Source organism: Bubalus bubalis, chromosome 4 (assembly GCF_019923935.1).
Source record: "Bubalus bubalis isolate 160015118507 breed Murrah chromosome 4, NDDB_SH_1, whole genome shotgun sequence".
In the NCBI taxonomy this organism is placed as follows: domain Eukaryota; kingdom Metazoa; phylum Chordata; class Mammalia; order Artiodactyla; family Bovidae; genus Bubalus; species Bubalus bubalis.
Window position 1 is genome coordinate 86,794,116 of NC_059160.1, and position 15,672 is coordinate 86,809,787.

The 15,672-nt window shown below is 38.4% G+C and overlaps 1 protein-coding gene across 2 annotated transcripts in view; it reads right to left on the reverse strand.

Moving 5' to 3' along the window:
- Positions 1–1,111: 1,111 nt before the first annotated feature.
- Positions 1,112–15,672, reverse strand: part of SLC38A4 (solute carrier family 38 member 4) — an 84,016-nt gene continuing 69,455 nt past the window's right edge. For both annotated transcript variants that reach the window (XM_044941667.2, XM_044941668.2), the window contains exons 13-16: positions 15,285–15,409; positions 7,048–7,192; positions 5,566–5,663; positions 1,112–3,393 (exon numbers count right to left, since the gene is read on the reverse strand). In XM_044941667.2, coding sequence (XP_044797602.1) covers positions 3,292–3,393; positions 5,566–5,663; positions 7,048–7,192; positions 15,285–15,409 — 470 coding nt within the window. In that variant the 3' untranslated portion in view covers positions 1,112–3,291. The remainder of the gene's footprint in view (positions 3,394–5,565; positions 5,664–7,047; positions 7,193–15,284; positions 15,410–15,672) is intronic.

Here is a 15,672-nt window from a genome sequence, read left to right on the forward strand (position 1 = left end):
TCCTAGTGTGATTAGATTGACTAGTTTTCTGTGATTATGGTTTCTGTGTGTCTGCCTTCTGATGCCCTCTCACAACACCTACTGTCCTATTTGGGTTTCTCTTATCTTGGACATGGGAAACTAGATTAGCATACATTAAATGAAGCTAAGTACAAGGCAAAAAGATACAATAACAAAAAAGAGAGAGAATTCTTGTACTCTCCAAATTTGAAAATCTAAACAATTATGACAATTATTTGACCATTCCAATTAATCTCATCCTCCTTAAGACAGGAATTGCAAAACACATTTAGGAAAATGAGTAAGCATGCCATAGACTGGAAAATACATTTGCAATCTGACAAAGGACATGTATCCAGAATATATAAAGAATTCTGACAAATACACAATAAAAAGACAGCCTAATTTTAAAAATGAGCAACTGATTTGAACAGACACTTTACAAAAGAAAATGTAAATGGTCATTATATGCATGAAAAGTTTCCCACACTAGTCATCAGGGAAATGGAAATGAAAATCATGGTGAGATAATTTTCCACACCTACTTGAAGGGCAACAAAGTACAAAAGACAATGTCAACTGCTGGCATGGATGTGGAGCAACTAGAACTTGTGTATATTACTGGTGAAAATGAAAATGGTAGAACCACTTTGGAGAATGACTTGGAAGTTTCTTAAAGTTAAGCATACACTTAATGTATGACCTGTCAGTCCCACTACAAGTTCATTTCTACCCAGTTCTCAGCACTCCCATGTTGCTTTCCCTTCTCCCAAATATTTCAGATCTTTCTTTAACTATTTTCATCTTTCTTCTATTCCCTCTTTTTCCATCCCAGATGAATTCTTCATTAATTCACCATTAAGAGAGTCATTTCTTCCACACTCATTCTAGGATGATACAAAACAAGCATGATTTCAAATTAGCTGTGTATTTTGCCAGAATAAGATGGCAACTATTTTCTGAAAGCTATAAATATTAGTTTTATGTCAGAGTAACAATAAAAATGGAACATATGCCAATATAAAAGAGACAATATTAAGATTTAAAATATGTTTTCACTTATAAATAATATTTTTCATGCCTTCAACAATAGAAAGAAAATTACATCATAGTCATTTGAAAAATTCATTTATTATATACCAATATACACTTTCTGTAATAAAAAAAAAGCCTCCCAATATATTGAACCATTCTGTAAATGAAATAAGAAAATAAAATTTTCATCTGTTTATAAATGGGGCTAAATTAACCGGTACAATATACCATATGTATGCCTGTCCTGCAGTCTATGTGAACTCTAATCCTGAAAATGGCCATGAGGAAAAAACGACGCTTTATTATTTGGCACTGTAGTATTGCTCTTGAATATTTATATAATTTTACATATTGATACTTTCAAGTGAGTCATTTCAAATGTAAAGCATTTAAAATATATACAGATGTTACAGCTTTTCAGTTTTTTGGATCAATGCATTGTATTTACATTTAAATACATTCAGATCAGACATTTTTAACACTCATAAGGCACCTCTTTTCCATTTTCTATTTTGATACTCTCTCTAGATGAATTGAAAATAGAAATATATCTTAAAAATGCTATTTGGTAAATAATAGTAAGTCAGAAGTCATGATAGTTTCTAGTAATGCTCAATTTCCCTAATAAAGTGCACCATTTTACAATATTATGCCTCTAGAGAATAATACATAAAACAAATATATATTTAAGTAAGGCACATTCCAGCAAAAACTATTGAAATATGATTTAATATTATCATACTAACATAACACCAGTATTTCCTACTAGGCTATACTAAAATATACAACAAATGTGCTTGCTACTGATTGAGAAAAAAAGGAGCAAACTCTAGAAATTCTAGGCAATGAGTACTAATTTTTAAATCCATTTCATGTAACTGTGTTGTAAAAGTGAGCGAGAATAGTAATTTGCATCTCTTTGTAGTGTTAGCGCTTTTGTTTTTACAGAGAATAGCTCAAGACTGTATTAAATGGCAAATCAATGTTAGCAAACACCTATTCAAGCTAAAATGAACTAAATCCTATTTTAGACCTGCTAAATTAAAAGAACTACCTTAGTATTGATAATTATTTGCAAATAGGGCACTCATTTTCTTGTAGATGATTATGGTAATATTGTAAACACTGAAGAAGAGCATTACCAAACTATTGAATATATCACTCAGGTTTCAAATTTAAAATATGCCCAATAGACAGATACATACATGTGGATTTTTGAGCCTATCAACTCAATTCCCTACCCCCACCCCCCATAACATAAATGTTTGACTGTGAAGAGAGAAAACTACACATGTAAAAAATAAAAATCAAATGTACCATACATTAAAACTCTGATAACCACAGAATAAGATTATATACATAAACATAAAGCAATCACAGTTTCCTGCACTGAATGTTTATCAAATAAAAATGTATTAAACAATACTGGGTAGTGTAGCTCCACATGAATAGTAGTATTCTAAAAATTCTGAATGAAAATGGAAGACGAGAGGGAGGGCATTGTTCAGTGACAAAAGTATGACAAGAGGACTGTGAATAACATTAATAAACAAATGCTTTCAGAGCATTCAGTATAGCAATAAGCATTGTTTTGCTGGTGCTCTATAATTTCAATAAAGCCCCTCTCTATGTTTCATAAGATGTTTTAATATTTACAGAAGAACGATTGAATGAAGAAGTCACTAATTTAATGTCACAAGTGGGATGGGCAAAATTTTCTGTTAGTGTTGAGCATAAAATGCTCCAGCCTGGTGTCTGATCACTCATGTAACTTGTAGAGACAGTTCATAATACATGTCTTTTGCTTCTGTCATTAAATAGACCTGGAGTATTTGGTGCAAAATTGAGGGACGGCATTAAGTGGCGATAGCTTTGCCATCAGGGCATTTTTGCTTGATGTTCTGAAAATACAGAAATTTGGTACTTTTGGGGGGAGAGGGAAAAGGGTATTATCTGATGATCATTACATGCAGCTACCTTTATTCTGCATACGCAAAAGCAGAAATACATCATTGCGCACTGCTCTAGTAAAACCTGGGTGGAAATGTGCACCACAGATTTTAAACATATAAATAGCCATTTCTGACAAAAATGATGATTTTCTCTTCTGTAGGTGCTTGGTAATATTGCTGGTAAACATCTTTGGAATCTTCCTGTTACTTCCTATGAATAACATTCCAAACAAGATAACTAAATGTCTTTGGGAGCATAATTGGTAGCCATCTCCAACAGGAAAAGATAGTATTTTTCCTTGGGTTAGTGATGCTTGGAATTTGGAGGATTGCAAATCCAGTCAATTATAATGAGTGCCATGCTTCCCATCATGAAGATGATGCCAACCACGAGGAAAATTAAAGCCTGTAAGTCAGAAAGAACTTGTTAGGGAACACAGAAATTATACTTCCTTAGTGCAGTTTGCTTTTATAAGTTGTTTACTTAAGACAGCCATTTGATTTGCATATTAAATTGTATTATTCTTATAGCTGCCCATGCCTAGCAGTTAACCAATTTAGAGCCCTACCTCAGGAAAGAGGGAAAGAATACAATAGTAGAGAGATTTAACCCAAATGTTCAATATAGAAAAATGGTTAATTGATTTGGTACGTAAAATAATGGAATACCCTGTAATCCTTACAAACCAAGTAATAGAAAAAGATTAAATGACTTACAGAGGGCTCACAATCTTTTAGGTGAAAAGGGGCAGGTTATAAAAGAGTAGCATGTATGATATGATTAAATTTTTTTAAAAGCAAACAAGAACAGAGCCTAGTGGCACTAGTGGTAAAGAACCCCTGCCAATGCCCGAGACATAATATGAAATGCAGGTCTGATCCCTGGGTTGAGGAGATCCCCTGGAGGGGGGCATGGCAACCTACTGCAGTGTTCCTGCCTAGACAATCCCCAGAGGACAGAGGAGCGTGGCGGGCTACAGTCCATGGGGTCACAAAGAGTCGGACATGACTGAAGAGGCTGAGCACACACACAATATAATGTGCATTGCATATTTCTTGAAAAAAAAAAAGCCTCAAGGTATATGTGTGTGTATTAATACGTAATTACATATACATATACTAGTTTTTCCAGTACTCATGTATGGATGTGAGAGTTGGACTATAAATTCTTCTTCTGAGTGCAGAAGAATTGATGCTTTTGAACTGTGGTGTTGGAGAAGACTCCTGAGAGTCCCTTGGACTGCAAGGAGATCCAACCAGTCCATTCTAAAGGAAATCAGTCCTGGGTGTTCATTGGGAGGTCTGTTGTTGAAGCTGAAGCTCCAATACTTTGGCCACCTGATGTGAAGAGCTGACTCATTTGAAAAGACCCTGAGGCTGGGAAAGATTGAAGGCAGGAGGAGAAGGGGACGACAGAGGATGAGATGGCTGAATGGTATCACCAACTCAATGGACATGAGTTTGGGTAGGCTCTGGGAGTTGGTGTTGGACAGGGAGGCCTGGCGTGCTGCAGCTCATGGGGTCACAAAGAGTCAGAAACAATGGAGTGACTGAACTGAACTGAACACATACATACATGCCTATACATGTAATATACCTGTAATTACATAAACATATAAATATTTCACAAATTTAACACTAAAAGGGGCCTTATAGACGACCACATAGATAGACTTCCTAATTCTACATAAAAAGAAACAGCAACTGAAATCTTTTTTCACTAAGAAGGATCTAGGATATAATTTTACTCATTTTTATATCTGGTCAAACTGAAAAAGTGATTTACCAAGGTCACAGTGCTATAAAAGTCGAAGCAGAATGGACTACATAGAGTGGAAATCTGGGAGCAAGATGATGGGAGGAGCTTTTGATATCAAACTTTCCTAAAGTCCCCAAACCATCCTGAGAGGAGAATGACTCACCGGCAAAATTCAGGGTCAGTCGGTCAGAGGCACTTTTCAAGGCTTAATACAAGACTTTATTAAGCAGTCATAGATAATATTTAATATTGAACAATTATTTCTAGTATACATTTTTGTAGTACTATTGTGGGAAAGAAATATATACTCCCCATGTTAATAGGACTATAAATTATATGGAAAGAGACTAACTGGACAACAGATGGTTCTGTTCTTAGTCCACAGGGGGCAACAAGGTACTGAGAATGGGAAAACAAAAGCAACATTTTTTGGCCTCACCTAATGACTGTGACCAAAATGTTTATATTTTTTCATAAGGCTGCTAAGGAGCCTAATTCCTTCCTGCATATTTTCCTGTGGATAGTGCAACAATAGCTTGGTGGTAGAAACTGTTATAAATGTATGCCTGTGGGCAAACTCCATTAGCATTTGACAGGTAGGAAGGACTTAGCACAAGCTATTTAATACATGAAGAGAAGAAATCCCAGAATCATCTCAGGGCTAGAAATCTACACCTCCTTTTTTTCCACCAGAGAGTTCCAGCCATCTTTGATTTTCAGTTCTTGTACATCAATTCAGTTTTTGGAACATGTGCATGCATTTCCTGGTTTACTCTAAATAGTGGAAACTTAAAGGGAGAAATTGTAAACCTTACTTACCCCGACCTTTTGGGGTGACCTAAAAGGTTCTTTCTTGACAAGTTTAAGATAGAAAACTGCTGGAAGGATGAAGATCAGCATAGTGGCAGAAGAAGCCCCTGAGGAGAGACACGGGACAAGTCAGTCTTACTCAACAGGCAGAGATGCAAGAGCATACACTCAAAAGAAACCAAGTCTAAAATTACCCTTAGCAAAGCACAAAAAGCACTATAAGCTCATGGTTTGTTGTTCAGTCACTTAGTCATGTCCAACTCTTTGTGACCCCAGGGACTGCAGCAAGCCAGGCTTCCTTGTCCTTCACTATTTTATGGAGTTTACTCAAACTCATGTCCATTGAATTAATGATGCCATCCAACCATCTCATCCTCTGTCACCCTCTTCTCCTGCCCTCAATCTTTCCCAGCATCAGGGTCTTTTCCAATGAGTTGGCTCTTCACATCAGGTGGCCGAAGCATTAGCCCGTGGATGTTTATTCGAAACAAAATATATTTATAACTAAAATTAAAATGCACCCAACATCATAGCTGCCTAGTAGAGATACATCACACATGATAAACAACAAAAAGGCCGAGTGTTATAGATTTAAAGGAAATTAGTAATATAAACACATACTGCTCTGCTAAGTCACTTCAGTTGTGTTCGACTCTGTGCGACCCCATAGACAACAGCCCACCAGGCTCCCCCATCCCTGGGATTCTCCAGGTAAGAACACTGGAGTGGGTTGCCATTTCCTTCTCCAATGCATGAAAGGGAAAAGTGAAAGTGAAGTCGCTCAGTCATGTCTGACTCCTCGACCCCATGGACTACAGCCTACCAGGCTCCTCTGTCCATGGGATTTTCCAGGCAAGAGTACTAGAGTGGGGTGCCATTGAACTCCTCACACACCCTTCTGATCCACTTCTAACTTTTCAAGTTACTTACATCTGTGTTTTTATATTGTTTTATAAAGTTTTATATTGTACTTAAAATGTGAGTAAACCCTCAAATCAGCAGAATGGAAAATTAAATATATTAATGGGTCACTCTGTTAAAAGAAATAATATGTTTACAAAGTCAATCTCCTCTTTCTCCAAAGATATCCTTTAATGCTAAGCTGATACTCACAGACCATTTAAGTAGAATCTACCTTCTTTCCTCTTTTTTTTTTTTTTTATTGATGCAGAGTTAAGACCTCAGTCCAAACCCTGGGTTCACTCCAACATGATTTGACTTCTATAGGGCTAAGCTGCGTTGTTTGTCAGGAAAGGCAGCTAGATTAGATGACCTATTAGGTAGGTTTTAGCACCAACACTTTCTGGTCCTGTCCCTCAAGTCCAGTGTCACCTGGGAGGAAGGGATGGTGACCAACTGGAGCCCAGTTGGGCTACTCGGAATTCTAGGAGCCTGAGATGGACTGGGATCCTTGACCTCCCATCACTGGTTCCCTGCTCTCCATTTATGGACAGCTCGAGTTGACTAAATAAAAGCCTTTTGGAAACTTACCTATGAATCCAAAGATGTATTTTATAGTTGGCACAAGGATGACCAAAACATTATTAAGAGCAATAATTATGGCTGCAATCAGGAAATGCCTTATCCAGCTGAATGGTCTTTTGGGAAATAACAGTGTGGTCACTGATGTGCGAATCTGCAACAGGAAAGTTCAAAGGCAAGGTCAGTGCTTTGTGTTGTTTTTTTATTGAAAGTTCAGTTACAATGTTATGTTAGTTTCAAGTACACAGCAAATTGATTCAATTATACATATATATTTTATGTATTTATACATGTACATGTATATTACATATATTTATACATATATTATACATATTCAATTATACATATTCAATTATACATATAATTATACATATTTATGTATGACTATATATATTGTCTTTCAGATTCTTTTCCATTATAGATTATTACAAGATATTGACTGTAGTTTCCTCTGCTACACAGTAGGTACTTGTTAGTTATCTATTTTATATACAGTAGTGTGTATATGTTAATCCCAAACACCTAATGTATTTCCCCTCCCACTCCCACTATCACCTTTGGGTCACTGCTTTGTTTTCATCTACTTTTTCAAATATTCTCATCCCTCTAAAGCATTTTCTTTGTTTTTCTTTTCCCCCAGAAAAGATCTTGATGCTGATATTTTTCCAAAAATGTAAAAAATTGTGGCAAAGTACAGATAACATAAAATGTATCATCTTAACCATTTTTAAGTCTCTAGTTCAGTGGTATTAGGTGCATTCATATTGTTGTGTAAGTTTGATGCTGATTTTTGATGTTTGGGAGGGAGTCACTTTTCCATGGTAACCTATCTGGTGCTCACTTCCTCAGTTTTCAGAATTTTTTTCTTTAAAACAATCTCAGTCAGAAAGAGATAAAAGAACAGATAAATAAGATATATAATTCAGAGACACAGAAAAACCCCTGTTGATTTCTAATTATGTCTCATCAGCCTGGATTAAGTATGAAGGGCAAGCACTGAATTTATTTGCATATGATTATGAGCAGAACTTTTACCAACCTGGCATCTCTTAAATTCACACTTTATTTAACATTTTTATCCCCTGGTATTTTAAGAAACATGATACTTTATGTGTTTACTTCTTTCTTTCCCGCCCCCCATCCCCGTCCCAGTATAGATTATAAATGCACAAAAGGCAAAGAACAAGACCTAGCAATCTTAACATTCCTCAGAGTTTCTATCTTAGTGTCTCACATGCAGAAGGCACCAATAAATGTTGATGAATTGAACAGAACAAATCTTCCCCCCCCCCTTCAGGATTCTTATGAGATTTCAGTCCTATTGCAGCAGCTGAAGTAACTAGGTAAAGGGTCAGGGAGGCTCCAATGGTAGCATCGGCTCAAGTTACCCTGATGTAACTGGATGAAAAGATCCTGTGGGTAGAGGGAGGGAGAGCCTTTTATGTTTGTACAGCTTAACAAAGTTGAAAATATTCTTATCTCCGGAATCTTTTAGAAGACACTTTTGGACTCAGTGGAATTAGTTTATTGGCTTTGCAATAAATGAGCACTTCAGTTAAGCTAGGACTTCTTATTTTTAGAAATGTGGAATTGATTTTCACTTGAAACTTTTGCTTCTGAAGTGTCTTAATAGTGCAAAGATTGGAATTCACTGAAGAGAAAAGTAAAATATATTTTGAAACACACATGCAAATAACAAAAACTTTGAGTTGAATTGCCTCAGTTTCTAATGTAGTATTCTTTTCATGCCAGTCCACCAAAAATTAAAGCCATCTGTTTAGGTTTAAAAGGCAGTTTCATTTCCAGAATGGCAAATCTGTATAGTCTCTGGAAACAGATTAAGAGTGAGTTTGTAATGGATTTTAAAAATTGGATGAGTGAAAATTACACAACTCTGAAAAGTAGACTGAGGAAAACAAAAGGTTTGACTTTGTTTTTCCTAATAGTTTATTAATTCTACATTATGTCTGACAATTCGTGCTTATTCAATGCTGTCCAAACTTAACACACCTAAAATAAGCTTTCTGTGGTTTTAAGGATTTATTTGTCTGAAAGTGATAAAGTTACAGCATAAACAAGTAGAATACAGGTTATTTTCAGGCAGGGGGTCACATGTTTGTGCTTTTTATTCCTTTGTTGTAATAATGTCTTTAATTGTTTAAGCTAAGTTAGAGGCAAGCCTAGAGAAGGCAATGGCACCCCACTCCAGTACTCTTGCCTAGAAAATCCCATGGACGGAGGAGACTGGTAGGCTGCAGTCCATGAGGTCGCTAAGAGTTGGACACGACTGAGCGACTTCACTTTCACTTTTCACTTTCATGCTTTGGAGAAGGAAATGGCAACCCACTACAGTGTTCTTGCCTGGAGAATCCCAGGGACAGAGGAACCTGGTAGGAGGCTGTCTATGGGGTCGCAGAGAGTCGGACACGACTGAAGTGACTTAGCAGTAGCAGCAGCAGAGGCAAGCCTATATGTCCTGGGTGTCTGAATGTAAATACAGTTTCCTAAGATCACATGGCTCTCATAAACATTACAATTTGGCTTAATGATGTAAGAGTACAGAAAGTTTACAGGAATAATGGTTGAAGTAAATGGTGAAAGCTTGTGCTTCAGAATGAACAAGGAATAACAAAATCCCAAAAAGAACTGAAGGCGTATAGAGTTGCCCAGGTATTCCTAAAATGGGCGACAGGGCAAAGAGGGAGATGGGAGATTGCTGGTGGTGGTAGATGGTGGAAAAAATTAGAATGAAACTTGCTAGTCATTCCACATAAGAACACTGCCTTGCAGGGTGAGCCTGGAATCTTGAGGTCCCCAGCAGCTCTATTTACCTATGTCAGGACAGAGGTGACTCTGGCTTATTACTGACTTATCTCAGTGTCCTTTACTCTACTGACACAAACTGATAAGAACCTGGAAATGTGGGTCAGATACTGTGGGGACGCAAGTCCCCCAGAGTGATTCCAGACAAGTTCCATGCAGCTCTAGAGAAAACATTTCCAGATTTAATGTTCCGTACAGGAGCCTATTAGGAGGTACTGTGTTCTAATATGCAGGCCCAATGGGAAAGTCAGAAATGTGGAGGCCAACTGGAAAGCGGGAGACTTCATTCTCAACTCAAAAAAAAAAAAAAAAAAAAATCCATTTTATTGCTTAGAAGTGAACCACACTTCACTTTGCAGGATTGTGTAGGACAAAGAGTGTAAGAATACCGATGGTCACTGTGCTGTTCCAGACATAGAAACATCTGCCGTATTTCTATGCCTACATCCATATTCACTTCAAAACAGGAAATCTGAAGGCAACATAAGTGAAAAGAATGGTTTTACTAAAATAAAATGAAATAGAAGTAGCTAGAGGATCCGATTGGGGGCAGGAAGAGAGGAAGATGACAGAGGATGAGATGGCTGGATGGCATCACCTACTCGATGGACATGAGTTTGAGTGAACTCCGGGAGATGGTGATGGACAGGGAGGCCTGGCGTGCTGCGATTCATGGGGTCGCAAAGAGTCGGACACGACTGAGCGACTGAACTGACTGAACTGAACAGAGGATCCGAGACATGATCTCTCTTTTTTCTTAAAGAGAAAAAGGTGCAGTGAGTAGAATTTGAGTCTTTGCTGAAAATGTCAATTCCATAATAGACAACCCAGCCGCATATCACCTTCTCCAGCTAAGAAAGAAAAAATGTTGAGCAGCTTGTAGAAAAACTAACCTTAATTCTCTTTATTTTTTCAATAAACACTTTGTGCCTTTTCTAAGAAGGAAAATGCTATCTGGAAAAGAGAAAGACAATAAATGGAGAGACAAAAGGAAAACCCAACCACAACTGACAACAAAACCCTTGTTATCTCTTCTTGGGCTCCTATGAAAAATGACCAACAGATTTGTTGGAAAATGGAGAACACCAAAAATACCTAAAACTGATAGATTTTAATACAGATTAAATCTAATCCATTTTAGGTTTTGCTTGTTTTATTATTTATGTGTGGGGATAACAAAACAAAGTAAATAAACTTATTGGTCAAGAGTTTCTTAATTCAAAGAAACTCATCAGGAGAAACATGCTATTTGACTCAGCATGCGACACATGGAAAATTTTGGGTTGAAATTGGAAGAAACAAAGAAATGCAGCACAACCAATTTCTATCATTTTGGGAGAGAAGTGACTAAATGCAGCCTGAATGTATTTGACTGGGGCAAGGAGGCCAAACTTGCTTTTATGTCATCCATCAAAGCATGGAGGCTTGGTTCAGGTAGCCAAGATCCTCACTCAAACTGAAGTTCATGGCAGATGTTGGCAAGGGGGAGAGTCTATGTCTTTTTTGCTAGAAAAGGCAGTTCATACAACTTAAGAAAAGGCAAGCTTCATTTGGAGATTGTCTTCCTTAGCAAATACGTTGAGCTTATCCTATGCCGGTCACCGTGCATACACCTAACCTCTAGGGGAAAATGTGGACAATTATATAGACCATCTCAATGTAACATTGTAAGGGTGAGGCAGATTTACAAACAAAATGTTTCATAACCGCACAATTGCACTCATCTCACATGCTAGTAAAGTAATGCTCAAAATTCTCCAAGCCAGGCTTCAGCAATACATGAACTGTGAACTTCCTGATGTTCAAGCTGGTTTTAGAAAAGGCAGAGGAACCAGAGATCAAATTGCCAACATCTGCTGGATCATGGAAAAAGCAAGAGAGTTCCAGAAAAACATCTATTTCTGCTTTATTGACTATGCCAAAGCCTTTGACTGTGTGGATCACAATAAACTGTGGAAAATTCTGAAGGAGATGGGAATACCAGACCACCTGACCTGCCTCTTGAGAAATCTGTATGCAGGTCAGGAAGCAACAGTTAGAACTGGGCATGGAACAACAGACTGGTTCCAAATAGGAAAAGGAGTACATCAAGGCTGTATATTGTCACCCTGCTTATTTAACTTCTATGTAGAGTACATCATGAGAAATGCTGGTCTGGAAGAAGCACAAGCTGGAATCAAGACTGCCAGGAGAAATATCAATAACCTCAGATATGCAGATGACATCTTATGGCAGAAAGTGAAGAGGAAAGTGAAAGTGGAGAGTGAAAAAGCTGGCTTAAAGCTCAACATTCAGAAAACGAAGATCATGGCATCTGGTCCCACCACTTCTTGGGAAATAGATGGGGAAACAGTGGAAACAGTGTCAGACTTTATTTTTGGGGGCTCCAAAATCACTGCAGATGGTGACTGCAGCCATGAAATTAAAAGATGCTTCCTCCTTGGAAAGAAAGTTATGACCAACCTAGGTACCATATTCAAAAGCAGAGACATTACTTTGTCAACAAAGGTCCGTCTAGTCAAGGCTATGGTTTTTCCTGTGGTCATGTATGGATGTGAGAGTTGAACTCTGAAGAAGGCTGAGCACCAAAGAATTGATGCTTTTGAAGTGTGGCTTTGGAGAAGACTCTTGAGAGTCCCTTGGACTGCAAGGAGATCCAACCAGTCCATTCTGAAGGAGATCAGCCCTGGGATTTCTTTGGAAGGAATGATGCTAAAGCTGAAACTCCAGTACTTTGGCCACCTCATGCGAAGAGCTGACTCATTGGAAAAGACTCTGATGCTGGGAGGGATTGGGGGCAGGAGGAGAAGGGGACGACAGAGGATGAGATGGCTGGATGGCATCACTGACTCGATGGATGTGAGTCTGAGTGAACTCCGGGAGTTGGTGATGGACAGGGAGGCCGGCGTGCTACGATTCATGGGGTCGCAACGAGTTGGACACGACTGAGTGACTGAACTGAATTGAACTGAACTGAATGTTGAATGAAAATACATATTGAAGGATAGCAGTTAGTTATGCGTTCTGAAATTTGGTTCTAATGGTCAATTTTGGTTTTAATGTGCATTGGATGGGAAATGCTTCCAGACCACAATGGGAAATACATCTAATGGGAAATATGTTGACATTCTTGATGGTCAGATTTGTGCCAACACCTTATCTGTTAAACAGGGGAAGACTGTCTATGGTCAGTCTGGATTGTTAACGTCAAAGTGAAATGATCATCACCAAATGAAAGGCTAACTTCTACTTCCCGTGATCATGACCGCAGCCATCAGTGTCATCTGTGAGTAATGCATTAGCTTAACTGTTACCAGCTACTGGGTAACCCAACCAAGTCCAGTAATCTCCCAAGACCTCGGCTTGAAAGCACCACATTTAGGGCTTATGAATAAAAAATAAAAAGCAATGCAGAAGCACGTAACAGATTTCTTTTATAAAATGCTTTGATTCAACAATCATATGAGTGCCCACTGTGTGCCAAAATTTAATCAGTAATAGCTTTACACACAAAAAGAAGGGTTCCAGATATTCTTTTCTTGGCAATGCTGTTTGCTTGAAAATTTTACCCTATGGTACAGTTTCTAAAAGAGATCAGTCCTGGGTGTTCTTTGGAAGGACTGATGCTAAAGCTGAAACTCCAATACTTTGGCCACCTCACGCAAAGAGTTGACTCATTGGAAAAGACCCCGATGCTGGGAGGGATTGGGGGCAGGAGGAGAAGGGGACGACAGAGGATGAGATGGCTGGATGGCATCAGCGACTCGATGGACATGATCTGGGTGAACTCCGGGAGTTGGTGATGGACAGGGAGGCCTGGCGTCCTGCAGTTCATGGGGTTGCAAAGAGTCGGGCACAACTGCATGACTGAACTGAACTAACAGTTTCTGTCTACAGCTGTCTTCTGCTTTATACCTACAATGGGGCTGATTTTAGGCTAAAGCTGTGTGCATGACATTTGAAATACTTTCAGATAAATGAGAGACAAGACATTATTTAAAAGTAAACTCTTAGCTGCCGTTGTAATAAAGATCTAATTTCATGCACTCATGAAAAAGGAATGTGCCAACAAATATTTCAGCACACAAGCTGCATTTAAAGTGACCACAGTGTCATTATATGACTAGCCCTCATCTGTTTGGCCCTGTATGGAACATTCTGTACAAGACAGTGCTGACTACTGTGCTGCTAATTTTCCCCCTAAAATGAATGGTAAATTCAGTGTTTATGAAAGGAAGGAGAGTTGGCAGGAAAGTGCAGACTTGTGTTTCTCCATAGGTAGTGGTTTTAAATTGTAATTCAAGTCTCCACAGCCAGCCCTGCTCTATGATCCCCTAACAACTGACCCCAATAGTAAATGCCATGAAGGGACTGTCCCAATACCAGTCTGGCAAGAGGGTATGTGTCAGTCTTAGAAGCATTAAAGAGATATATGATGGATAATATGACTATTTTTTTAAAGGAAATTTGGTTGTAGTGTGTCATTTACTTAACATGAATCTCTTGCTCATTCACCTTCAAGAATCAGATTAAATAGGGTGACTTTTGAACATTAAGGCAGCATAATAGCACTAGGAGGCAAAAAAATGAAATATCTTCAGAACTGTGGTGAAAATGCAATATAATCTGAAAGTGAATGTGGTTTTGGCTTTCAAACTTCAAAAGTTGTGTGAATTACTACTCATTTCTACTAATCTATGAGAGAAAAGCTCAAGATGTGCTTTTTAAAATTTTAGTTTAAAAATAAATTTCAATCTCAATAAAACCATAAAACAAATATATAGAAATAAATTTGGTGATTTTTCCCCTACATTTGAAAAGTACTTCATTTCAGTTCAGTTCAGTCGCTCAGTCGTGTCTGACTCTGCAACCCCATGAATCGCAGCACGCCAGGCCTCCCTGTCCATCACCAACTCCTGAAGTTCACTCAGACTCACGTCCATCGAGTCAGTGATGCCATCGAGCCATCTCATCCTCTGTCGTCCCCTTCTCCTCCTGCCCCCAATCCCTCCCAGCATCAGAGTCTTTTCCAATGAGTCAACTCTTTGCATGAGGTGGCCATAGTATTGGAGTTTCAGCTTAGCATTTAAAAATACTTGCTCTGTGGAATTCCCTGGCATTCCAACGGTTAGGTCTCTGTGCTTTCACTGCTGGGGAGATGGGCTTGATTCCTGGTCGATGAACTAAACTCTGCCAAGCTGGGTGGCTTGGCCAAAAATTTTTTTAACTTTTAATAAGTAAATAAATAATAAAAACTAAAAATACTTGCTGTATCTACATAGTACATAGTCAGTAGGTTCAAAAGGCTATATAAAATATAATGTTCTCAGGAATTGCATTTGAATTGAATCAACATCAAGTCAGAGCATATGTACTAATCTATGTGGTCAAGCAGGATTCTTTTACCAAACCCAGGTACTTACAGGGAATAGCACTATGGGCACAGTTAGTGTTACTGCCACAAGGACAGCCAGGCGTACCATGAGGAGAGGGGTGTCAAATGTGTACACTTTGCTGTAAGCATGAAGCAATTCATCTTCAACTTCTCCTGCAAAGAGGAAGAGGAGAATGAGTCCACTAATGCAGTCAAATCGGCACTGCTCACCTATGACAACGTTTTATAGGAAGAACCCAGTATAGTAGGAAGAACCCAGATCTGAGAATCCAGACACCTCTGTTTTTATCCTGTCTCAACTTATTAGTTGTGTGTGTGTGCTAAGTCACTTCAGTCGTGTCCAACTCTGTGTTCCTATGGACTGTAGCCCACCAGGCTCCTATGACCTTGGGATTCTCCAGGCAAGAATACTGGAG